Below are 26,493 nucleotides of genomic sequence, written 5' to 3'. Positions count from 1 at the left end.
GCTGGTGTATGAATTGTTTAAACAGAATTTTTGCAAGCTTTGCAATATTTTTCTAGTTCTCTGCTATGCCTGACTGTCTGTCACGTGTATTTATCTAAGTAGGGCTCTCTTAATAAATTTGGCATTAAAAAGCTATGGCTCAGAAGCAACTGAATCAAGTGACTAAACATGTTTTAAGGACTAGAATTAGATTTCCCAGTTGAGCATGCTAACTTGAAGTGTTCTAATTGTGTTCTGGAGATAATATTTTTTCATACAGGGTCTCTTCACTGCCCCTGTTGATTGTAACTTACTTTTTTTTTTTCCTTTAGAATATCTTCTTGCATGTTGTGGATATATCTAATCCCAAGGAAATCTGGAAGTTTGCTGAAAAATTCAAAAATGAACATAAATTAAATGTGTTGGTAAGTTTGCATACTTAAATCATGTGTCTGCCTTTGGAATGCGTAGCCTATGAGTTTGTCCAACAGGTAGTGTAGATTTCACAATTTGGCCCACAATTCTCTGCTTAATTTTTTTCTAAATGTTTTTGCAGTAGTCTCCATGGTCTGTTTGCTCTTGTCTGTTCTCAGCTCACATCAGAGACATGCTACAAAAAAAAAAAAGAGAAAAGCAAGAATTTTTTAGCTGCATCTTTTGAGGTTCTTACCATGCTTTTTTGTTTGACTTTCATTACTAATAACTTTGTCCTTCTTAAAGATTAAACTTTTATAGAAAGTCTAGTTAGAACAGTCTAAAACAGAGCCAGGGAGAGAGCAAACAGTTAAGCGTCATGGCTGGTAAGGGACTCAGTACACTTTCTCCTTTATTTAGCAGTGAAAATTTTCTCTGGGGGCTGTAGTAAAACTGAGGCACCTGGAGCAGTTGTTTTGGTACTTACTAGGTGAGGAAATTCTGACAGAAATGGGAAAATAGCTTTTGAGGAGTGGCAGCAAATGAGCAGGAAGGTATGTAGAGGCAGATCTCTTTGAGGTGGGAGAGAAAAGCTTGAGCTTCCTCTGGAAGGTAAGGCAGAGAAAGAAGCGTGTCTGCAAATATGCTAGCTGCTTGCAAGCTTCTGACTGTTCATGAGGTTTTACCTTACAATGCATCCATGCTGTGTGGTGGAGCACTGTTTTAGCAATATGTGAGTCAGGTGGGGTATTTGTGCCCTTGTTGTAGGGACCCCAGCTTTTCTCTCTGCCTGGCAATCCTGCACAAAGTATGAAGCACCTCTGCTGGTTAGCTCTGCTCTTCTCAGGGCTAACTAGGATGCAGCAACCTGCTGACCTGGCTAATCTGCCAAGTTTGGAGCCAATTCTTTTAATTTCCTGAGGGTGGGAGTTCCTGCGGGCCATTCTACTGCATGTTGCACAGCTTCCCATAGTGAATTTTCACCTAATGGAGAATACATCATCACATAGCATGGATGATGTGGAGTCAGTGTGGTCTCTCAGATGAGACTAACAAACTACACTGCATATTTATGTTCTAATATCTGCTTTACAATTTGCATATTACTTTCTGCGAGAAAAGAGTTTTTAAAAACATGGAGTAAGGCACTAAGAGGACTGTTAGCTCTTAGTGGAATACATCTGTGGTCAGCCAGTTGTCTGAAGATCCTTTATTTTGCGAAAAACCTTTATCGGCAGCGACAGAGTAGCGTGACTTGGAATAGCACGGTTTATTGAAACAGTTTGTAGCTTTGTATTGCAGTGTTGGAAAACAGCAAACTAACATGGGCTGCTTGTATGTGTGGTTTTGTTTGTAGATATTTGTGTAGATTGTTCTTGTTTACGGGAGTTGTCTTACAGATCAACAATGCAGGATGTATGGTGAATAACAGAGAATTAACTGAAGATGGACTTGAAAAAAACTTTGCAACAAACACTTTGGGTGAGTACTGAGGCTTAGTTCTGAAATACACATATTTTGGTTACAGCAGTGTGTTTTCATAGCTGGGTTCATAAGGTATGTATTCCTGCTCAAAGAGGATTGTACCATTGCTATGCCAGGGAAGGAGCAGGAAAGGAAAGGAAGAAATATTACACCTTGTTTGGAGTGTCATTTTTTTTAACTTCTTCATTTTTCAGTTCTCATATCAGTGCCTTTATTTATCATAGCGGCAGCAGACAAATGCAGATAAGATTTAATTAAATTGATTCTGAAATTTGCTAGGAAATTTTGTTCCAAGCCATCCTGCTAATTATACTCTCTTTGTAATACATGTGCTCCTGTGGCTTGGATAGAGCTTGGAGCATGTTCAGATATTTAAAGAGACATTTAAATGTTTCAGTAGGATTGAACAGCTCTGTTTGACGTGACAGAGGCACTGTGTAGGAAGACTGTGCCTTATATAGTGCCCTGGACACTCTCAAACAGATGCAACATCTAGTCAAGTGATTGAGCAGTGCTGGGTAAGTCTTAGGCCCTCCATATATAAGGGGCATTTCCCATGAACTGTGTGGTAGAGGTGTAAGAGGGACAAATTAAGGGAAGCAAGTAAAGGAGGAAAGGGGATATGTGGATGAGCAGGGCAGACAGTGAGCAAAGTGGAAGGTTCCCCCATAAAAGCCATGGAAAAGATGTGAACAAACAGCCTGCCAGCAGAGAGAAGAGCTATCTGCTGCCACTGGTATCTGTAGGACTGAAAGCTACACTTCTTGCAAAGGGATGTGGCGCTTGCATCAACCAACGGTCCTGATGGTCTCTTTTCCCCTCTGCCTCTGTGCAGGGTAGGTGGCTTTCTCAAGTGACTGTCTTTAATATAGTCAGAAGTGATACATTAAGGAGGAGCTGTGGTGCTTTGTTTCTACGTTTTCCTCCTGTTCATCAATATCTGGGATGAGGAAGGGGGAAGCTTAGGCTATAAAGGTTGGGCATTTATAGAACTAATATAGCCTGGAAACCATTGTTCAGTTTTATTCTTAGCCTTTTTCCTGTGTTGGTTCCTTAACTCCTATTTACTTTTGAAAACTAACATTTTGGGTATAAATGTCTTGTGCTTAGCTGATAATGGTGCATATAGCTTGTTTTTTCTGCAAGTCTGACTACATTAAACTGACAACTCAAGTATAAAGGTGCAGATTCATTTTCTTCAAATTAATCTTCTGCTAACATTCTTCTGTTTCTCATGGTCAAAATTCAAAATGAATTTTATTTTGCCATCAAATTTCCCCTCGCTGCAGAAGTACAAGAACGTGTACCTTGAGAAATTTATTCACCTTAAATTAGTTTAACCCTCTTGCTGGATTTTTTGCTTGAAAGACCACAATGTGCAAAGGTGTAGCTCTTCCAGAGAGAAGCAGAATGAAACAAGTACAACAGTCTGAACATGAAAGCATGTTTTGGTTTAGTTCTAAACATTGAGGAAATTAATTGCTGTGGAACTGTACTAGTGCTTCACTTGAATTAGATTTTATTACACAAGTAGAAGCAGCAAGTTCTGCTTTCCCAGCTGTAAATCAGCCTCACTGGAGATATACAGCTGCATAGAGGAAGCTGAATTACGATTGTAGTAAACTAGGAAAATACAAGTATTGTCTTTTATGAATGTTACATATAGATCTCCTTTCTTCATTTGTGTATCACTTGCTGCATGACTGTATAAGAAGGTCAAGGAGATGATTGCACATTTGAGCAGATAAGGTAAAATGGGTAGGTCATCTGCTGTTGTCCAACCTGCAGAGTTCAGACAAAGACTGGGTTGTTTGCTCAGACAGGTTCTCTCTAGGCAACAATAAGGATTAAATTTTGAAGCTTTTAGAACAGAGTGGGTCTTGGCTGAGCTGGAAGAGGCTGTCTGTGCAAGAGAAAGCTTCTGTGCTTGCAGGTCAGACACACATGAAGGACCAATGCTATCAACAGTGCAGGTTGTTGGGTTTTTTTTCCTCAAAGTCAGAGATGAAGTAATAAATCATATCTGCTGGAGTCATAGTAGGAGACAGCTGTATGGAGAAATGCCTGTAAGAGTAGATGCTGTGTTAAGTCATTTCCCTAAGCACTAGGTACCTTTGGGCATGCTTTACTTTGGAGAAGTTATTTCTGTATCAGTAACTATCTGTGGTTATAGGTTCCTAGAGAAAAACTTGGCTAAATTAGATATGGCTGGTTTATAGGCTGGCTGTAAACTGGAATGTGGTCTGAGAAAACAAACTTTCCCCAGAAAAGCTAAAGCCTGAAGGATGACGTGGGCTCAGGGCCCCTGTTTTGAAAATCTGCAGTTGTCCCCCTCATCAGCAGCATGGAAACAATAACTCATGACTGCCTGGTTTCTGCAGAAATAAGATAGAATAATACTAATATTTTTTTTCAGATCTTCACATGCAGGGTGTTCCTTCCATCTTTCTTTCACTGTTTGTTTCTACCCTGGATCTTAGCTCTGGTCTAGTAAGGAGTATGTAGGTTGTAACTATCTAAGAATGCAAGACTTTGAACTATAACATGCTTTAAAGGTAGGGAAGAGTCTTTGAATTCTGTATCTGATATCTGATTAACATTCATATAAGCTGTAGAATTGTTCACTTAGGTGTCTAAAATGCTGTGGAGCTTTTAAATCCAGGCTGGGATATTTTGCTCTTGGCTGACTTGTTAGTCTGTTTTCAAGCATAATGGATGTTAGAGTTCAGTTCTAATTGATCATCTGACTTGTGAAACATACTTTATATCCTGATCTGTTCTTGGATGTACATGGGACAAAAATGAATGCGTAAGTCCTCTGGTAGATCAGATGAATATGCACAAAAATAATACTGGTTAGAATAGAAAGTAAACTTCCCTTAATATGAAACACCACTGACTGTCTAATTGAGGACAGCTCACTGAAATAGGAGGTACAGAGTCCCCTCTGGTGTTGTCAGAATATACAGGTGGGTGAAGGTCATGAAAACGCAAAATGCAGGTTGATAAGTCAGGCTTTGTATGGTTTGTCTAATATTCAAGTTCAAACTGTAAACTGCTTTGAGCAGGCAGTGGCAGCCATATCTGTGCTGGTGCTTAGCATCCTTAAAATGGGGCTCAGGCACAAAGGCTGTGTGGCTTGTTGTGGACCTGTTGTCGCTGTCACATGAAATACCTTACCTTTTTTTCCTGCTACACCCCCAAGAATTGTTGCTCTGATTGCTGGAGCTCAGTGAGGGTGTAGAGAGCAGAATAGCTGTGGAGAGCTTAGACTGTAATGTGGGAGCGCTGGCTGGACATGTGTCTGAAATGGCACATGGCTGATTGAATCACATCTTCACTATGAAATTGAGCGACTGGCTTGGGGTAATGTGGGCAGATTTTCTGGGGAGCTGCTGATCCTGATGGGCAGATTTTATTTGTATATCCTTTAGTTTGTGTGTTGTTGCCCTTGCGTTTCCTCCTGTGGGCTGGCCTTGTACTTAGGGTTGTATCCAGGAGCTGGGCAGTGACAAGCAATCATTTGTTCTGAAGAGTCTTGCAGACTGCTGATTCAACACTTTATTTATTTGTTTATTTTATTTTGTTTTACTTTTTTTAGTAAAACTCCCAACAAGACTATTCAAACTGGCAGTATTCAGTCATTTTGGAAAAAACTGTCAGCATTGGTAGGCCAGCGGAGGCAATGGCAGCATGTTATTTCTGAAGCACTAGTCATTTAGCTGAAACAATCCTCATTCCTCTATTTTATAGCCTGCCTCACTTTACTTTTACTCAACACATCTTCTTGATTGACATGGAAAAATGGCATATATGTTACGGTTTTATTGCTACTTACCAGCCAAGGGGATGCTAAAACACACTCAGAGATAAATAAATGATGCTCCCAGTATGCATATTTTCTTCAGTCTAATGTGCTCTCATGTTTTAATAATATAGCCATATATGTTTACTCTCTCTGCAAGAAGGAGTAGGGCCAGAGGAAATAAGATGCTTTTCTACCACAGTAGCAGTACAGCCCATCTATGGAAACTTGCCTACCTGTATGGATATTTGTCAGTCTCTTTCCTACACATAAACTGTATCTAACTGGTGTTTCATACAAGCCAGCACTGCCTGGTGGACTGTGTTCTGAACTACTCCAAGTCAGGCAACTTGGGTACCAGCTGTCAGTCTGCTGTAAGGTCAGTGCCTCATCAGACCATGATAGCAATTTTCTTTCTAAAGAGCTTTGAGACTCACGGATGAGAGGTGCTATGTGAAAGGATAAGGTTGAATGTAATTGCATATCAACTAGCTATACTAAAGCCTAGGTCCTCAGGACACAGAGGAACCCTTATGGAGCTGAGCTTTGTAATTCAAGGGAAATGTAAACCTTTGTTTTGTCTTTCATGGTCATTAGCTCTTCCCCTACACTCTCAGTTATTGCTGAAGGCTGGAATTGGCCCTCAGAGACAGCACACTAAAATCTGCATTCCTGATCTTGTACTTGGGGATGTCTCTTACTTGGAACTGCATAAATTGAAGACTTGAAAAGATAACCAGGTCAAGGAAGAATGTCAGGGGGTTTTTTTGTTTGTTTGTTTTTAAGACTTGGACATAAGAAAAGCAAGCCAATATCACTGATTTTTTTTTTTTTCCCTACCAGATGAATGAACCTTTTTTTTTCTTTTTTGTTCCCACTTTTTTCACAGTTGAAATAACACTGTTCCTAATAATACCCTGAATGTTAGCAGATTGAAAACCTCACCAACAATTTACCACTAATTGCCAGATAGAACAACAAGCAAAAACTATTCTAGAGTCCACCAAGACACTTGCATCTGCAATAATTGCATCATCAATTAATTTGATGTTATAAACAGGTAGTGGCTTTACAATATTACTTCTGCTAAAACCATAATTTTCTTTATAAATCAATTTTAAAGTACAGGTTTTGGGGTCACTTGAAATCTATAAAGCAGATAGGAGTATGTGTTCATGTACTATTATTATATGTGATATCCCGTTGACTTCCAAGTCTGAAATATATGAATCCTAAGAAGTCTTCCAGGTTTTAGCAGGCTAAAGCTGAGTTACACCACCAGCATTCTGGAAATCTGCCTTCACAGTGCTTCTTTACATTTTCTGTTAGGACTCTCCTGTGTACTGCTTAGTTTCATGTTCTAGTACAGAAAGATTGTAGCCTTCTGTGGGAAAGACCAGTGTCTGGTACACTGTAGACTTCTGCCGCTTGCACGGGAATAGCTTTCACTTTGGTTATGCTGTGGTAGAGATGGTGAGATCCACAGTGAGCTAACTGTTGCAAGATCATGCAATAGTGTTCCCTGCAAGACCTAACAATAATGTTTTCCATACAGTTCCCTCAGCTTCTACGTCAGGTCATGTGAAAGGTAGTGTGATTTTATTTAGGAGTTTATGAAGCAGACAGGCTGATTTTTGTAGGGTTTTGTTTTGTTTTTTTTTTTTAAACAACTTAGTGTACAAATTGAATCTTTATCTCCATAACAGCTCCTCATTTTCTACACTTGCATCATTAAAGTTTCACTCTGTGGTTATGAAACCACTGAATTACTGCTCATACAGGTTGACAGAGGAGTTCACTGTATGGAGTTAAAAATGGGAGTTGTTAATTAGAGCACAATATCAGATTACTCAACTAAATTGAGAAGATCTCAGAGCCAGTGGAGCAATTACAAAATGGACCACAACAGAATGTATGGTGATTCAAATTTATTTTTTTTTAGCAAGTAAACATGAAACTTAAATAAACATTAATGTGATCAGCACTTGGGAGGAAGCGTGTATGAACAAAGTGTGTTCTCATTAAGTGCCATGCTCGTTGGTTTTACTGGAATTACCATGTGTAATGCACAGACTGACAACCTGCAGTGTCTAATCTGCTATATGATAGAGTTGGTTGAATGGTGTGTAATGGTGGAGTTGCTGTATCCCTATAGGAAAGTTTTAATTACACTGTATTATACATTATTTCCTATTACGTGAGCCCAGCTTCAAGACATAAAACTTCCAGGAATTTTTCCAAAGAAAAGCAAATGTTGAGAGGATGTTTATCTTTAAAAGAAACTGTGCATCAATCCCAGGAGCCTCTTTAACTGGAGAAAACATGGCCAGCAAGTACTGTGTCAAACCTCGTTACACAGAGCAGGGCTGTAGCTTGTCCAATAGGTTTCTCTAGTCAACTCTTCACCTCAGCAGAGTTCAGTGAGGGCAAGATGAAATCCTGTACATGGGGGTGATAGACTGGATGGTTACTCACCCCCTTCTGTGTTCCTGCTGTTTCTGAACAAGCTCCAAAATTCATCTTGCTCGACTCCTTTGTGGCACAGCAAATACCCCTTTTCAAGGGGAAGTGTTGTATACCATTTCACTGCAATTTATTTTTTCTTTTTGCCCAGTTACCCCAGTGGGAGTCAAGCTTTCAGGCCATGTAGACAATACACCTTCCAGTGGCAGGAGAAGGTGATGTATAAGAGTCTGGCCTCTGTCACAGTCACAGATACAGGTCGTACAGCCGTATGTCTAGCACTGCCTCGTAGGTGTACTCATAGTTCCCTGCCTGCTGGGTCAGAGATGCGTGTGAGAGAGGCTGCTGGTCGAGTTTCCACTGTGTGAGTAATTCAAAGTAGCCTGCTCTTTTCCACAGGCACTCAGACCTGTGCAAGAAATGAGCTGTAGTCCAGGAGAACTGTCCAGACAGGAACATCCTGCTCCCAGTTGCCATGTGTCCCAGGGGGCTCTCAGTTTCTCCTCTGTCATGGATGGAACTGCTGGGGTACAGGCACTGGGAAATGTGGTGGCCTCAAGGCTGAGCAACTCCATTTACAGAGTATCATCTGCTTGAGACAAGGACTCGCTTTCTCCAGAACCCCCCAGGAGTAGTGGCAGCTCTTGTTTTCTGGGGAAAAAAGGTCGTCCTTTCTTTCTCGCAGAATCCCGAAGGTCCTCTCAGAGGAGGGGCAGGATCACCAAGATACCCAGTGCTTAATGCTTTCAGTGCAAGGCACATCACTGTTGATCGTTGCCTTTAACTCCATGCACCTTTGTGTTCTCTCTTGGTCTTCTTAAACAATTAAAAAAAAAAGAAACCTCAAAAAAATCTGTACAGTTTGAATGCAGTGATAATAAAGCATATAAAATGTGATTAATGCTTAACTGTTTTTAACTAAAGTCTGTGGGAGGAGGTTCCTCCTTTAACAGACAAAAATTATTTTTGTGTTAAGGAAACATACTAGAATGCTGAAGTGTTCATTTTGGAAAGGCAGCTATCCAGTACATTGATATTAATAATCAATTATTAGCAAAAGGATATATAATTTGGATGTTTTCTTGATTTCCTTAAGTGGGGGGAGAAGGGAGGTAGTTTCTTCTAACAAATCAGTTTTGGTTTTCCTCGCAATTTTTTTTTTTTTACTGAAAGTAAGAAAATTTTCCTTTTTTGTTTTTATACTGTTAATGTAATTCATGTTTTTATGAGGACTATGGCAGGCAACACATTCATTTGCAGCTTCCCCTTTTACTTCGAAATTCATTTCTGTATTACTGAATGCTGCAATACAGCTGTGCTTGGTAAAATACATGCCATGAGGTACATGGCCGTGCCAGGTCTCTACACTGGCTGTACTGAGAATTCTTCCTACTTGTTTGAACATAACTATCAAACTATGTGCTAGCTTTTATGTGAATAAAAATGTGGAGGTTTCAATCGATGATGATGCATTCCAGCCAATAATATACCTTATTAATAAGGTATGTCTATTCTACTATTATTGTACTAAATTTCTTGTCCAGGCTGTTTTGCCTGACAGACCAACCCATGCAAATAAGAGCGTATAATATCCAAGTATATTTGTTAAAGTACTAAGGAGTTTGCATTTGAACACTTAAAACAGGGACAATAGTTGGTGAAATATTTAGTAATGGGAGAAACACTTCAGTCTTAATGCCTGATGTGTTGCATCTGTGTGTGTTTTGAGATACTAGTGCTTACCATAGGAAGCTGAGATCAAAACTGGTCTTTTTGCTCTCTGTCTCAAAGCAAATGAGCAAGTGGTTTTGTGGGGCAAAAAGATGGAATGCTCTGGCTCTGTGGGATTTACTGAATTCGTAATAAACTTGAGGAAGAGAAGAGAAGCTGGCTTTGCAGTTAGTTTGTGGTTTTAAATAAGCACATAAACTTCTGACAAGCTGTAGTTGCTATAAGCAGGATTTTTGGCATTGAACATTCCTATCATCCAGCTGGAAAACAAAACAAAACTCAGTTGTTAATGAGGCAATGTTAATGCATTCATCTTTGCATCCCTTTAGAATTAACAAATCAACATGAAGCCCCTTAAAAGTGTAAATTAATCTGCAGGACAGTAAAATCAAGCATCATCATAGCTGGTGCATTGCAGCTCTGCCTTTTGGAGATGCAGCTTATTTAACCAAGACATGATGTTACTTCGCATTTGAAGAATCCATAGCAAATCAAAATTTAATCCAGGCTCTCGGCTTGTACTGAAGTGATTTTTTATTTATTTATTTTTTACATCGCAGCAGTCTCCCATGACAATCAGCGGTGGTTCTTGTCCTAATGATGTCATCGTTCAGTCTCCCCGGCACTACCAGGGGAGACGTACAGGCTCTCGTTATTCACTCGCAACTGCCTTTGCTTGCATTTTCTGCTGAAGACAGGCTGCATTTACTCATCCGCTGTGCGTTTGCTTTGATTTGCCAGGGTTTTAAATATATTGTGTGCATATGGATGTCCCTCTGATTATATAGAGAAAATGAAGAGTGCTGTGACTGACAGGGGAACTGCACAGTTTGTTCACCAAGCATGTGACACGTTTGATTTTGGTAGCGTATTTATAAACACACTGTATTTTAACTGGGTGATCTCATTGCCTCTGCGGAAGAGAGGTTATAAAGACACATGCTGAAGTCTTCACGTCTACTGAAAAACATAGCCTCAGTAGCTCATGGAAAAAAATACATTTATTGCTGACACAGAATTGTTGAACTAGAGCCATTTGTGAAGAGATGAGAGGTAAGTATTATACTTGGTGCAGAAACACTAGACTAAACGGGGCTAGATTCATTTTGAATTAAAGATATTTTTTTTTTAAATACAGTTTAAAGGGAAAACAATTAAAAATATCTCTGATGAGATAAAAACAAACAAAAATCCCTGTGTTGCACTTGAGTGGGTGAAACACCACTAGGTGTGTCTGAATCAAATACACTAGCAGTTGAACAATGTTTTGAATAACAAACTTTGCTGGTCATGGTAACAGCTGTAATGGAATATATTTGTGTGATGTGTACAAATCTATGCTAAATGAACATGACTAAAGTGGGGAAGGACAGAGTTAAGTTTCCCAAGTAATTTTAGCTCGGCCTTGGGCACACAACATTAATATTTTTCCCCCCAAGGATTCCTTATCTTCTGTAATAGTCATGCTGGGGATTTAAGAGGTGGTTTTTGTGTGCAACACAAATCAAAAGTGTCAGTGTACTCTGAGTGATTTCATAGTGAGAAGGCAAAAATGGATGAGTCTTAAGTGCAGATGCAAGGGCCTAAGAAACACAAGTGTGAAGCACAGTTTCCTTCTCTTGTTCATGACCTGGCATAGATACATGTATCTATGCCACACATGGAGGGGAAACGCATTCCCTGTTTCTTCGCTGGCATCACCTTACCCCCAAGGAAATCCATACCTGAGCCATTTTGCCTTCAGAGTCATGGCTGAATGTAGTGAGCAGTTTGCTCTACAGATACAATAAACATAAAAGTCTATAAAATAACTGATGTGCCTTTTGATAAGTGTGCAGCAACGTGGACCACTACAAGTTGAGTTGGCATATTGCAGGTAAAGCAGAAAAAAAAAATCATCATTAAATTCAGATCAAGTTTCAGAAATAGAGACTTTGGGTTGTTACAGAGGGTGGGGAGAGAAGAAAGCTTTTTTAAAAAGACAAGTTAATGTTGGTGCCTGTCTGTCTTTTAGGTACATACATTCTGACAACTGCCCTGCTGCCCCTCCTGGAAAAAGAAGCTGATGCCAGAGTGGTGAGTCTGTGATACTGTTGAAAAGTGTTTTACTACTCTTACCTTCTGCTTTGTGACAGCATTTCTTTGATTATGCTAGCAATGCAGGATTAGTTGTAATGCTGTAAGCATCTCTAGAACCCTCTTGGATTTTGCTAACAACCACCTCCTTCTCCAAGGCAAAGCTCCTGCCTGCTACTCTGAACCCTTTGTTGGAAATCAGAGTAAAACACTTCTTTTGGAAGCCTCCCCTTTTACTTTCCCTGTGGTATATTACCTCCTGCAGCATAGTGCAAAATACCTGTAACAGGAGTATAGGCTTAAAAGAACCTTAGAGATCTTGCTGTAAAATAGGACAGCAGGTACATTTTTTTTTAAATGAAATTTCCCAAGTTTTGTACAGTCTCTTGTTTTCTAGTTAGCTTCTATAATTTCTAAACATATAAACTACAAATAGTGCTATTCTGCTATTTTCTTTCTCCCAATTACTTCTCAAAAGGAAGAAGCGCAAAGTTCCCTGAAGCAGTCAACACCACTTTGAATGAAAATCACTTTCTAAAAAAAATTCTGTTTCTTCCACCTCATCTCCAGGTATGCTCCACATATGAGCACAAGCGTAGTGCAGAGTATGGAGAGGGATCCTGCTCCCTAGGGATTTCCAAATATGGCCTGAAGACCACATTACATGCATGAGTGTGATTGTGGGGAGTTCCTGGTTTTGCTTTTCATTCATTTGCTTTTCGTTCATTTGCTTTTCATTCATTTGATTACAGATAACTGTCTCTTCTGGGGGCATGCTAGTTCAAAAATTAAACATATCTGACTTGCAGTCGGGAACTGGGACATTTGATGGAACTATGGTGTATGCGCAGAACAAGGTACAGTCAATGGTTTTGAAAACAAAGCCCAGCACTTGTTTGTTAGGCGGCTTATACCATCTGCTTTGCAAAAAGCTGTTGCTTTCCCATTGCATCCAACCCACACAGAGGTGCACAAGCAATAATCTTCAGAAGTATGATGAGTGCATACCATCTTGCACGGAGAGCATGGGTAGACTTTCATTTGATTTGATACAAGTCTCAAGGGGGAAAACTGTCTTTAGCTGACAAACCCTTTCTGCCTGCTTAGTTCTTACCTACAGTCTGCAGCAAGTAGACGTGGTCAGTAAAAGCAGTGTAACCACTTTAAAAGTAAGCTTGTGGCCAGGGTATGGATTGCAATGACCATGGTGGTCTCTGACAAAATTATCCAATAAATCCAACCAGGATGAGCAAGGGTATATTTCTGCTATGCACGCCTTGGTATTTACAGCACATTTGATGTAGTTTATTTCTCTGGGAACTAACTTGATGCTAGACTGGCTCTTTTTGCTCTATCCTAGAGACAGCAAGTTGTCTTGACAGAACAGTGGGCAAAAGCTCACAGAAACATTCATTTCTCTGTGATGCACCCTGGCTGGGCAGACACTCCAGGTAACATCTGCTTGACACTGACTATATTTTTTCTTTTCAGGATTAGTCTAAAACTGAAGAGAAATGAAACTTTCTGGTAGATTTCTCCAACAGGTGCAGTGATTTCTTGGCTCCAAACTGGTGCTTGAAGCAGTTTTATGCCCCCTGGTAGCTCTGTTCTGCACAGTGTCTGCTATCTGTGTATGTCCAGGGAATAATAATGGGCAATGAATGGTTCCAGCCCCACACAAATGCACAGCAGAACCACAGTGCTTTAAGCTAACCTTTAAGTTACATTTGTAGTGGGGCTGTTAAACACACAGGTAGAGCTTCTGCCTCTGTAAGTACCAACGTGTAGACATTGGGAATTTGCGAGGGCATATAGGAAAGCAGAGCACGCAGCATTGTGCAAGCCCTGTTCCTCTGCTCTTCCTCTAAACATTTACTGCTGTTGAGAAGCAGCGTGTTTGGCCAGACAGCCCTTTGTCTGAGCTGCAGCTGTTCTTCAGTGACTGTGTCTCGGCAGGCGGGCCAGCATCAGTTATCCAGTAGGCATGTTGTGTTCTACAATATGTTACCAGCCCCTAACACACAAGCTTCGGATGCAGGCTAGCAGTCTGATCTCTAGGTCTTTTCTAGGGATGCAGTTTCCCAGATTTGCTTCTGATGACAGAAGCATTTACCCAGTCTACTTTATGCTTGAAAAATGCCCCTTCCAACTTAATATCCTAGTATTTCTTTTTCTCTAAAATACATTTATTTTTGTACATTCTTTGTGGATTTTAAACCTAATGAACCATAAAGTTACCCCACCTTAAAGTTCAAGGACTCTCCTACCCCCAAAAATAAACAGCTGCAGGGGATGGGCCTTCAGTCATCACCTGTTCAACAAAATAAAAAGAAACCAGAGTTTGAACATGAATTATTACGTAGTTGGTTTAGGTACTGTTCACCATACAGTTTTTAAATACAATGCTGCAACTGGTTTCTTAAAACTGGTGAGAAAATAAGAGCTAAAACCCCTGGGTTTTGGTATTTCCCCCCATGTCTTGGCTTCTTTGCAGTTTAGAATGGAATTGGCTCAGGAGTCTCTTGCTGATCCTGTTCTCAGCTCCTGCTAGTTTTGGTCCCGTAATTTGACCCAAACAAACAACTGGTGGATGATCTGGCAGTTTAGCACTATTCCAGCAGAAGACATTGTACTCTTAGCTATGGGGAAATACTGGTTCTCCTTCATAAACTCTGAGATGCCTTCTCTTCCTCCTATGCTCACAATGGCAATTTTAAGCTGTTTTTCTTTTAATCAAAAAAAACCTTGCATGGCAGACCACCATTCCATTGTTATTCTTTCTAGCTGTGAGATCGTCAATGCCAGATTTCTATCAGAAGATGAAGAATACGCTGCGCACAGAGGCCCAGGGAGCTGATACCGTTGTATGGTTGGCAGTATCATCTGAAGCAATAAAGTTACCGAGTGGCTTGTTCTTCCAAGGTAAGGCAGCAGTGTCTTACGTTGCGCAGCAGTGGAGATCCCTAAGCTGCCTGGACTGTAGGATCCCCATCTGGCCTGGAAGGGGATGAAGGCTCCACCAGGCAACTGTTGTTCAAAGGATAAAGTATTACTCAAAACTGTTCCCAGACTAAAGGTTCAAGTGAGAATTGTGCAACCAGAGAACGACTGTGTTAAGTTGTTATGTTTCTGCTTTTGTCCTCTAAAGTAGCTGATGGACTTCAAAGCATTTCTTTAGGGAGAGGTGGGGTTTTTTTAAATGAAAATGGCTGTATGCAGGACTGCGCCAAGGGAAGGTGAATCACAGCAGTCAAACAGCATCTTTTATGATGCTGGAAAAATAGCATCCTTCTCACAGAGCACCGGGGTTGGCTTTGCTTTGACAGGCTCTTCTTCCTACTGCTCCATGCTAGTTAAAGCTGCCAATTCCCCCTTTCTCTAATGCTGGGCAGAGACTTGAGCACAGTGGCATTTTTGGCACTGTGAGCATAGGGAATGGAAAAATAGGGCAGAGCCCTTCTTTTCTCCCAGATGAATGACAGGCATCTTAGTAGGAACAGGTGGAAGCATAGATGTCTTAATGGTGATGCAGGTCAATCCAGAAGGAGAAAGGCAAAGCTCAGGATAATTGCTTACAGAAGCACAGAACTTTTCTTGGATGTGGCACTCGAATCCTGATTCACTGAATTTCTAGGTGGAGCATACAGGGAGTTCAGACTTTTCCCGAGTTGGGTTGACTTTGTCCCTTCTGTCCCCTCTCAGACAGTCACGCGGGGCTGGTTGGCAGATACTTAACTAGACCTTTTTCATGTCATCATGTGGCGCATGCAGAAACCCCACATGCCAGCTGGTCAGTCGTCTTTGTAGAAGTAGGCTTTGCCTTTTTCGTACTCCTGTCACCTTCTTCTAGTCATCATGCTTCTGTCTAGTTGTTCTTTCTCTAGATCATAATTCCGCCTGGCTCTTGCCTTTGGCCTCTGTCTACCCCCTGCTTTAGTAAACAGGGAACATGCCTTGGCTCTTTAGCTATAGCTGTTGACTTTTGAGAGCTTTGGTCTTGGCACAACTGTTCTTAAGGCTGCAAGAGAAGTCCTGTGTCTGTGTCCCGTGCTTATCAAATAGTGATGAAATCAGTTATTTCTCTCCTGCTGCCCTTTGGAAGCCACAGCTTAGTATGGGCCCTCTTCAGGCCCTTTCAGTAAATGGGTTTGTGTGCAGGAGCACTTCACCACAGACCCTCTGGTCCTTGACGGCCATTTCCTGCATCAGTCTCACCTTCCCTCCATTTCTTCTGTTCCCTTTTATTCTGTTCCCTTTGAGTGCAAACCAAAGCCAGCATTTTCTTTTTTTCCTGAGGAAAAAAAAATGGGAAGTGAGAACCTGACTCGTACAACCAGAATTCTCTGCATCTGCCAAAATAAAAAATGTTTGACAGAGTCCTGCTTTCCAAAGACTAGAAGCATCTTCTCTGTGATGCTGAACTTGGCTTTCACACATAGTTCCCAAACTTTAGCACAGGCTACTGGAAGCAGTACAGTTAGGTCGGAAGCAGTTCATATTCAGTGATGGAGAAGGGAATGTTCCTCTGCGTGTTTCTCTCTCCTCAGTTTTCCATGAGCAGAGGTTATGTGGTATGTGCAGCCAGTTACATTTGCTCTTAAGAGAGCAAACATCTCTGCTCCCCTGGGAAGCCTGATGGCAGCCTGATAGGTTTCCAGAGGAATCTGCTGCCCAGTGTTGCAACAGCTTCTTCTTTTAGTCTCGGCTGGCTACTGCGGAAGGACTTACTAAATAAACTAGCAGTGCTGCGCCAGTGCTTTGACGTTTGTTTCATAGACATCTGAGAGCATTGTCACAAGGTTCCCGGGCTCTAGATACTGTGTTTTTGGGGAGAAAAATCCCTTAGAATGGATGGCGATAGAGCTGTATTTACACAGAGTGAGCGAGGCGTATGAGATTTGGAAAACGAAGCAAAGCATCAAATTGAGCAAAGTTGGTCAGACGTCTTTATGTTGGATACATGTCACTTAAGGTGACTAAGCAATTAGCTTAAGTTCTTTAGCATTTAGAATTTAACCATTATTTTTAAGGATGAGAGTAAGCATTTTAAGATTGAAAATAATCCAAACTACAAAGTCCCAGCTGGGGAATTTGTGTAGCACTAGAAACATTATCTAGAAGCCAAGGAAAAACCCTGTCTCATGCTGCAAAAGCAACCTGTGCCTGCAACACCAATCTCAAGTTATTGGTCTTTGTCTACAGGAGTTGCAGTAGTGATGGCGAGCAGGCATAACCCCGCAGTAAGGCCTTCCTTTAGCTATACTGTCCTCAGCTACAAATGAGGTCTTGCTCCCCAATCTAAGTCATATTGTGCTAAAGGACAATTAATCTAGTTCCAGAATACAAATGAAATTAGCTTAATTTCAGGTTTGGAAGATACACTTAACTAAAATTGTTTACAGATACCTAGAAGGTAAGCTTCCTGGCTTCAAGACCGTGAGGTATGTTTGGGCAGTATAGAGCCAAGCAGAAAAATCTCCTCTGTGCTAGAAGAGGTGGTTAAATGTACCCATAAGGATTTTTTTAATTTTTTTTTTTTTTTAAATCTATTTTTGTCTTCCAGACAGGCAACCAGTCGCTACACACTTACCCCTGGCAAGCACCCACAGTCCACCAGAGGATGAGGAGAAGCTAATGGAGGTGCTGGAAGAGTTCTCCCAGAAGTTTAAATCCACTTCTCCAGGAACTTAGTGCCACTGCTGACACAGCGTAACCATAAAGCTTCTAATTACACAGTGACAGTGCTGTAGTGCCCCTGCTGTTGAGGGGAAGTAGGATGCCATAGGCCTGTTAAAAATAAATTGGGTTCAGGTGTTCTTATCATGGGGGAGAGCAGTGCCTGCAACATGTTTTTTCTGTTGCAGAGCCTTTCCCATTGTGAATATGCACCTGCTGTCTCAAGACACAGTAAGGTTGCATTCTTTGAATTGGAAGAAAAATTGGGAGGCATTAAAATAAAACCCAAGGCTTTGTGAAGTTACCCAACATAATTTGAAATTCTCACCACAGAGAAATGCAGAGGAGTGTACCTTCCAGGAAAGAAGTAGTGAATGTTTTAAACAATGTTTAACCACTGTATTTGACAGGTTGGTGGCTTCCTTCGCTGTGTGTGGGTGACTGGGCTCAAACCTGTAACTGGGAATGCAGAAACTCTCTCCTGCATCGCCTGTTTAGTCTAAATGGAAGGATTCCTCACAGCCTTCAGCTATAAATCAATGCTGGTATGCAGAAGTGATCTGCTTCCTCACGTTTAAAACAGCAAGAATTTAGGAACGCTGCCAAATGCCTTCCACATTACTTTATGGAGCCAAGGCTGAATATTATCCCATTTATGTCAAGAAGCCATGAAGTAGGAGGTTTCAACACATACCACACCCAGACATGGCTGGATCCAACGGACAAATGGCTGCATGACTCTAGGTATTGAGAATAAATAACATGCTAAGCTGTATGTGTTTGCCATTTCTGTGAAAGATCAAAGGGAATTGCTTTATTATGAATGGCTTAAGAGGGGGGGGAAGGGAACACGGTGAGTGGGGGCACAGGTTTTAGAGAAGTCTGCCTCCTGATGAGAGAGTTGTAGTTTGCCTGGAAGTGTTTATTTCCAGACACAGAGGATGGGATTCATCTTACCTGACCTGTGGACATTTGAATTACTCATTGGAATTCTCGTTGTAAATCAGTAGAGAGAAACCAGGCTTTTTCACAGTGATTTACTGGATCTAGTTTAAAAATGACACCTACATTCCTACATCTTTCTGCTGATGGTGAAGACAATCAGCTTGGACTACTCCATTCAGGTGGGATTCATTTTGTCTTGCGTATTTCAGATTTACTGCAAAGCTAAGACTATTCATAACCATAGTGGTAACACGTTTTCTTCTGAACTGAGTGTGTTTGATAGCAAACTGCATACAGACCTCGACCAAGTTGCACTGCTGTGTTACCCATGGCTGCAGACTGCTGTGGTTGGGCAAAAGGCCTAGACACACCTAGAGCACAGGCATTCTTGAGCAATCTACTGTGACTGGGAGCTAAGGCCATCCTGATGGGCAGAGGAGAACTTGTTATGTCTGCTTTACATAATTTAGTTTCCCAAAAGACATCCTAGTGGCTGATGGCATTTACTCATTTTTCAAAGACATCCTGTTAAGTATCAGTTTAGGAAAAAAACCCTTCTCTTTTCAGCCTATTGTCAGTCTCCTTGCAACTAAGAGAGGCCCTGAAATAAGTTTTCCCGTGATAAGCAGTGCTGAGACAAGTCAGGCTGTCACAGCTCTTCTTGAAGAGGCTGGATCCAGCGTTTGAGCTATTGCTTCATTTTAGAAACTTAACTCCTTCCCACACTACAGTGAAGGAAAACAATGGGAAGACTTGTACAGACATTTATTTCCTAGAAGTCTGGTATTAACATTTTACATGGTTCAAACTGTTAAATACAGTTACTGAAAACAAGAGCATGGCTGGAAGCATATATAGTAACTATGTTTCTCAATCCAGTAGCTGCAAGGCTAATAACATTTGCATACTTGAGTAAGTCAAGTTGCTTCTCAGCTCTGCAGTATAGTAGAAGAGTTTAATGACTGCTATTTAAATAGTTCATAAAAATAACTAAAGTGCATAATATATATAACATGTATTTTAGTCCACATTCTGTACTGATGTATTTGAATAGCCTGTATTTTTCTTTTTAGTCACAGCTTAAAAATGAAGCCAAAGGTATGAAAGCTGCTTTTGGTCACAGTGTAAAAGAGCCAGATACTGTGGTTTAAGAACACTTGTGATTTAAAGAGAATTAAAACATTAGACAGCAATTAGAAACAAAATCCAGAGTCTCCCACACTCTGGTATTATGGTCCTGACAATGCTTTATTTCAGCCCTTTTCCCCAAGAGCAAACATGGCCTGTGGCTGTAAAGCCAGTGAGATGCTTTGTGTTAATGCAATTCAGAATGACTTGTACCTGCATGTAAGCAAATACATTTAGTGCCACCTATAAAATTTTAGGGGCAAGAGAAAAACAGCACCCAGTGACAGATTACCAGAAATAGAAGGTGACTGCAGTGATGCAGGGGCCACTGAAACATTCCTTGGTCTTTGGTGAAAATTTTAGGAGGTCAACGTAACAGATATCAGATGATTTTGTAACCTGCATTTCCTCTTCTTCGAAGCTTCATTTCTGGGCCAATGTTTATTCTTTGTAAAAAGAAACAAAATAAAGTAATCTGTGGTTGATTAAAGTTATAAACAATTGTTTGTTGTCTGCCTTTGAATGGCAGGGCATTCCCATATATACCTCACTAATTTGGAGTAAACTGCATTACCAACTGTCTGCATTTGCAGCAGCACCCCCGCCAGCTTTTGTGCTGTCCCAGCTCTCCACGCTCCCTGTTCCACCCCTGGGAACAAGATGCAGGCAGGGACACCCCCTTAAACAAGGCTCGGGGCAGGGGGGGATGATGAAAAGATGGGAGTTGTACTACAGACGTCAATGTAGACAGACTTAGGCCAGTGCTGAAAAACTCAATGTAAACAATTTATTTGGTGGGACACAGCCCTGGGCTAGATATGCCAATTTTCAATTCAATCACTGCTTGTATTTTTTGAATGACAGAGCATTTTTTAAAGCCATAGCAGTCGGAGCAGTACTAGTTTTCATTAACCAATGTTTAACTTGGTGAGTGGAGAGCGAACATAAGAGCTACTCTTTCAGAGACCAACCTGGTGGTCATTGACTCCAGTGGAGAAGGGCAGTTACAAACCAGTTTAATTCTTAAATTCCTTTTGCCCGTGCCCGTCTTCCATTCCCTGTTTGTGTTGCTCTCACACCTCATGCAAAAATAAAGTGCCTCTTCTCGTAACACTAGATCCTCCTTATCTAAAATTAGTGCTGGTCAACCAACATTCACCCGCTTTAAACGAGCTGTTACCACTTTGAATGGCAGCAGGAAGCTTCAGATCCCTCCTGGCTCAGCTCAGTGTACTTCCTTGTTTGTCCATCAGGCTTACATCTCTTGTTTCCTTGGGAGAGGTAGTTCTGGGTGCATTTGGGTGGATCCAGAGACTGATTACAGGAGATAATTTCAAAATGCAAGTGAGACGACTTGAAAACTCTCTACTCCCGCAGTCATCCTGATCTAGACAATGAGAGAAAGAAGGCATTGAAAAGGCAGGGACTCTAACAGGGAGCAAGTGTAACAAACCCACTTCTAGAACTAAAAGTGACCAAATCCAACTTCAATTTGTGAAGTAGGTCAGTATTTATGTTCCCCTCTCTAGCGGAGCCATCAGATAAACGTTAGGAAAAATGATGTGAAGGAAACTTGTTCTCTCTCAAGACAAAAGCTAACGCACAGCCTTACAAAGAGACACAGCGCCAGCCTGCCCAAAGGTCTTGCGCAGGCAGGTTTTCAGCCTACCAGCACGAGAAAGAACTCAAACCTTTGCTGTGCCAGCAGCGCCAGGGGGATTTCACAGATAAAAACATTCCTAGAACAGAGGAAGAGGGGTAAAACCTGCACTAGTGCAAACTTCAGGGAGCTCCCAAAAAGTGGCGTTTTCCTTGATGGTTAAAAATCTTCTTGGGCATCTTTACTTTCCAGCTGAGAAGCTGCAATCCACACAGAGCCTTGGGGCGATGCAGAAAATTGCACAATTCATTCACTGCCCAAACACCATCATCCCTGGGCTGGTCACCCACGGCCAGGCAGGCGGAATGAGAATTTGTCCTGGCAAAGAAATGACCCCGCTCGCCCACACAACAGTTGTCAGTTCTATGCCAGCTCAGAGAACAGGTAGGTGAACGGGTCCAGTCAGAACTCAATAACCCAAATTCCTCATTACAAATCAACACACACATAGAGAAGGAAAAGTAACAGCCAGGAGCTGATAGAAATTAATTTAGTGGGGTTAAGCTAGCACTATTTATTCTGTTTTGTTGGAGACACTTAATTACATAATGGAACAGAAGTAGAAAGTGTTACACTATAATTAGCAGAAAAGATGGTCAAATTGCTGAGCAGTATTCCTAGTAAACACTGACCTGATCAAAAGCCAGTAAGATTTTTTTTGATGTAAACTCCCTCTATTGTGAAAGACAACGAAGCCCACAAGATACAGGTCAGTATGGTGAAGTTAACTTACCAAATGGAGTCAGAAGCAATACTCAGCCTTTGGAAAACTAAACCACACCTGGAACTAGTGGTAACGGCAAAGATGAATCAAGTTTGCATAACTCCTTTTTTTCTGAAACTTTCTTGATTACTTGGTGGTGGCAACCCCACCAGATTTTCTTGGGACAGGACAAAGTAGAGGTGTTAATGATGGGTCTTCCACCTCTGAGGGAAGCCCTGACCTGTTATGAAATGTTTGCATTTGGTTAATATCTGCAAAGGTGCTGAATTCAGTGAACAGGGATGAAAAAATTGTGTAAAGAAGCCTGGAAAGTACAAAGGTGATAAAACCTTTAATAAATTCAGATTATTTAATGTATAGGGAACAAGTAACTGGAGAGAGGCAAAACCTGTATCTTCATAAGGCCTGACACCTCTTCTGCACCATCTCAGTAGTGATGCGTCTCTTCCCCATCATTTTAATGTTGAAGTGCTTCCACATTTAATGCATTTCTTACAGCACTACTTGAGGTAGATAAATGCTGATAAAGAGCAAGAAATTTAAGTCAGATATTCATAGACTCGATCTACCACCCCATCACTAGAACAACTCCGCTCCTTGTGGCTTCTGGCTCCTGACCAGGGCTGCTGGTCAGCTTGCAGTGCTGGGAGAGGGGATGGTTCGGCTTTGCACAGTTCTGATGAATATTCATTTCTACACTGCTGGCTTTTTTTGTATGCTGATAACATTCTCTCTTGGCATCTTTTCCTTGCAAAGACTTTGCCAGTAGACTGTGCTCTCTTGTTTTGATTTTGTTTTGAGTTCGATGTCCTCACATGGCACCAATTTCAATGCCTTTGAGCTCAACCTCTTTCTGTTCTTAGCAGCACAGTGTTGTCCTGCAGCACACAAAATTTCAGAGATGGCCAAAGGCTGGTCACAAAGGAAAAATCCCCCAAACTGGGAAAATGCAATGAAAAATCACATGTGAGTGACCAGAGTTAAATTCCAGAACTTCAGGTTATTTGTCAAACTATGGACCACTTCTTCCTTCTGAGGAGCAAAGATTTCCTGCCAAATTTCAGATGCAATTTTGAAGAGAAAAATCTGTTTCTTCCTCAATATTATGCAAGAGGACAACGCTGAAGGGACTTGGCACAGGAATCCATCCTGAAAAAAGGATCAAGTTTGTTGTTACTGTTGCGTACTATCGTCACATATAGAAACAAAGTCTTCTAAATCCTAATTGAAAACATCCATGTGAGCAATGTGGCCTCCTGGAAAGGACATGGCCCTGTAAAACCACACATTGTAGACCTATTTCCTATGTGCTATAAAACAGAGTTTTGTTTGTTCTTATCCAAATCCTATTGGGAACAGCGAGAACAGACATATGTAGCATTTGCTAATTTGTTAGTAGCCCTAGGATTTTAGATTTAAAGAAAGAGACTTTTTAAAAAATTTTCTAACCCGTGCAGTAGATGCAGACATTAAATGGACTTTGAATCACAGACTGGTTGAGGTTGGCAGGGACCTCTCCAACCCCCCTGTCCAAGCTGGGCCACCCACAGCCAGTTGCCCAGGACCATGTCCAGACGGCTTCTGAGTATCCCCAAGGATGGACACTCCGCCACCTCCCTGGGCAACCTGTGCCAGTGCTCAGTCCCCCTCACAGTGAAAAGTGTTTCCTGATGTTCAGAGGGACCCCCGCCGTGTTTCAGTTTGTGCCCATGGCCTCTGGTCCTGTCACTGGGCACCACTGGAAAGAGCCTGGCTCCGTCCTCTTTGCACCCGCCCGTCAGGTATCTATATACGTCGATAAGATTCTTCCTGAGCCTCCTCTAGGCTGAACAGTCCCAGCTCTCTCAGCCTTTCCTCCTCGTAGGAGAGGTGCTCCTGTACCTTTGTCATCTTTGTGGCCCTTTGTTGGACTCTCCCCAGTATATCCATGTCTCTCTTGTACTGGGGAGCCCAGAACTGGACACAGTTGGGAAAAAAAAAGTGGCATATTCCTCTCTCACAGTGATTTCCGCAGCAGGCATAAAGTAAACCTTTTTTCCCCTACGTCTTTTTTGGATCATGCACAATCCTTTTTGTGCATCCGGCCACCCACCTTCTTACCAGCAGCCAACCCCACAGAAGGAACGCATCCCTCCTTTTCCAGGTACTGGAGATACTCCACCCTCTCGGGCAAAGCGCAGCCATCACTTCTGACATTCTAAGAGTCACTGTGCTGACATTCAGGTGATGGCCTCACATTCCAGAGGACCAGGTGGGGAGGGCATTTGGGCTTCACTATAAAAAGCAGCTGTAGACAAGAGTGCTAACAGCTGAGCACACTAATGTCACCATTCGGGACTATTCTCTGTCACACCAGCTGACTTCTAACCCTAGGCACTACCCTGTTTCAGTCATCACTAACCGCAATGTTAGTCTCCTGCAGATGGAAGCACCGTCAGTGCTATCATTGCAAGCAGTTGCCCACATACTTTTCCTTTTACTTAAGTATATTCAGCTTAAAAAGAGTGAAGGTTGGGGCTCAGGTTGATGTTCCTTCAGCCACCTGGAACACAAGCAGCTCAAGTCAGCTGCCCAGGCACTGTGTACATGACCAGCGCCTGCCCCATCACCCACCTAAGTGCTACAGATATTCTTCATTTTAAAGCCAAAAATGGCAGGTAGATGCTCTGAAGAACACTGCTTCCTCCCCCAAGGAAACACCAGCTAAGAGAGAAATGAAAATCAATTTTTCTAAAGCAAAGAGCAGAAGGCGGCCAGCATTGTTTGCACACCCCTTGGCACAGCAGGAGATACCACTAAAAGCCTGCTGCTGCACTTCAGCAACCCTGGGGAAAGGGGACCCTACTTCGTTTGAGTGGGTGTGGGTGTGTGGGTGTCGCTTAGTTTACATCTGTACCAAAAGACATCCCCCCCAATAATGCAATTAATAGCACAGATTTGTTATTCAGCAACTAAAATGGAAAGAAAAGGACCAGGCAACAGGGATACCTTTTTGTGCAGATCTAGAAGACAGAAGAAACTGAGATTGTTACCCCAACATAGCAGAACAGGAAGGCAGGCATTTTAACTCTCCCAACGTCAAATCCTTCTTGTTTCATTTGGGAGGTAAAGGAATTATTGTTTGAAGTAGAGACACCTCTTTTCCCTTCACATCTCTACATTATAGCTCTTAAGGTCATAGCAAAGGGACAAACTTCCCTTTCCCCCTCAGCTTCCCTTTCAGCTTATATCAGTTTCTAAGCCAAGACCAGTTTGTCCTGAGACTGCAAGACAACCCTGCTGGTAGTTCAGTCAGAAAGAACAGCAAGGGAAATTTTGCAAAATGGATTTGTATAAGCAACATCCACCCATAAGAAACACAGAAACCGCAACTCCTTGGGAGAGAATGCAGGGGCGGCCAAGAGTTTACTGCAGAACAGTCCAAACACACCTCGCTCCCCAATTTAGTCTCCTTTGGAGTCAGTTCCTCACCTCTGTTTGAACATTACATGTTCAAAAGGACTAGACGTTGACCCGGGGGCAGATCCTCAGCTTGCTGACTCCACCACTCCATCAGCATAAGCACAATTCACGCTGGAGTCCCAGGCTTGTTGCAACCGCTGTCTCCTCAGGAACAGAGTGCTGAACAGTGATTTAAGTGCACTTCAGTGCTCCCGTGTTTCTGCCACCACGAGAGATACTCTCTGCAGAGCAAAGCAAGTCAGGTCTTCAGCCAACAGGCCCTGAGCCCAAGGTAACGTGGAACAGCATAGTCCAGCAAAGTTTCATACATCTTCTCCAGCTGGAGTGAAATATTGGCAGGCAACTTGCTCATCTTGCATAGCTTTGTCAGCCAAGAACACTTCAGTCATCAGAAAACATGCACAAGGTGTAACGAAAAGCCTTCCAAGAGGAAAAAAGCATCTAGCTTCCAGGAGAGAAAGTGGGAGGACTTAGAAAACAATTAACATTCAATCTGGAAAAAGAATCTTTTTAGTGCTGTGTGAATTATACTTGAAAATATGCTTTAAAATATGCTGCCTAGAGGGGAACCAACAACAGGCTGTATGACCAGGAAAGCCAAGGTGGCATCATTTCAGAGAACATGACTGCAAAATGCTTAAGCACAGTTTATAGAATGTTTGAAAAGAGAAGTTTCCCTGAAAGTACGTAGCAGTCCTGCAACACGCACATGAAAGTCCACTTACCCTTTACTCCGGCAACTCACCAGTCTAGAACTAATGCCATGGATTGTGTTAACCTTTTTGTTTCCTCAAAAGTGAACTACTGCTGGGCAAACAAAGGAGAAGCTTTGGCATTATCACTCAAACAAAACCATAAAGCTTCTCTAGGTGGCATGTGCTCTGTAATGGTAAATATCATGGCCTCCCTCCTTCAGAGGGGAATATTAAAGTCCAAAATGGGGCA

At 41.8% G+C, this 26,493-nt stretch overlaps 2 protein-coding genes across 8 annotated transcripts in view; one reads left to right on the top strand and one right to left on the bottom strand.

Moving 5' to 3' along the window:
- The window catches only part of DHRS12 (dehydrogenase/reductase 12), a 29,090-nt gene extending 9,252 nt beyond the window's left edge, over positions 1 to 19,838 (top strand). For 3 of the 4 annotated variants that reach the window (XM_075046287.1, XM_075046285.1, XM_075046288.1), the window contains 8 exons: positions 312 to 404; positions 1,794 to 1,875; positions 11,892 to 11,953; positions 12,706 to 12,810; positions 13,314 to 13,404; positions 14,738 to 14,875; positions 17,517 to 17,593; positions 18,040 to 19,838. In XM_075046287.1, coding sequence (XP_074902388.1) covers positions 312 to 404; positions 1,794 to 1,875; positions 11,892 to 11,953; positions 12,706 to 12,810; positions 13,314 to 13,404; positions 14,738 to 14,875; positions 17,517 to 17,593; positions 18,040 to 18,132 — 741 coding nt within the window. In that variant the 3' untranslated portion in view covers positions 18,133 to 19,838. Of the gene's footprint in view, positions 1 to 311; positions 405 to 1,793; positions 1,876 to 11,891; positions 11,954 to 12,705; positions 12,811 to 13,313; positions 13,405 to 14,737; positions 14,876 to 17,516 lie in introns of all 4 variants that reach the window. The other variant, XM_075046286.1, reaches the window with a different exon arrangement.
- A 152-nt stretch (positions 19,839 to 19,990) lies between these two features.
- WDFY2 (WD repeat and FYVE domain containing 2) overlaps positions 19,991 to 26,493 on the bottom strand; it is a 72,707-nt gene continuing 66,204 nt past the window's right edge. The window contains exons 13-15 of one of the 4 annotated variants that reach the window (XR_012652961.1): positions 25,558 to 25,993; positions 20,883 to 23,235; positions 19,991 to 20,148 (exon numbers count right to left, since the gene is read on the bottom strand). The gene's annotated coding sequence lies outside the window, so the exon portion shown is untranslated. Of the gene's footprint in view, positions 23,236 to 25,557; positions 25,994 to 26,493 lie in introns of all 4 variants that reach the window. The other 3 variants (XR_012652959.1, XR_012652958.1, XR_012652960.1) reach the window with 3 other exon arrangements.

The sequence above is a fragment of the Buteo buteo genome, chromosome 14, assembly GCF_964188355.1.
Source record: "Buteo buteo chromosome 14, bButBut1.hap1.1, whole genome shotgun sequence".
Taxonomy (NCBI): Eukaryota; Metazoa; Chordata; class Aves; order Accipitriformes; family Accipitridae; genus Buteo; species Buteo buteo.
This window is presented reverse-complemented; position numbering and strand designations above follow the sequence as displayed.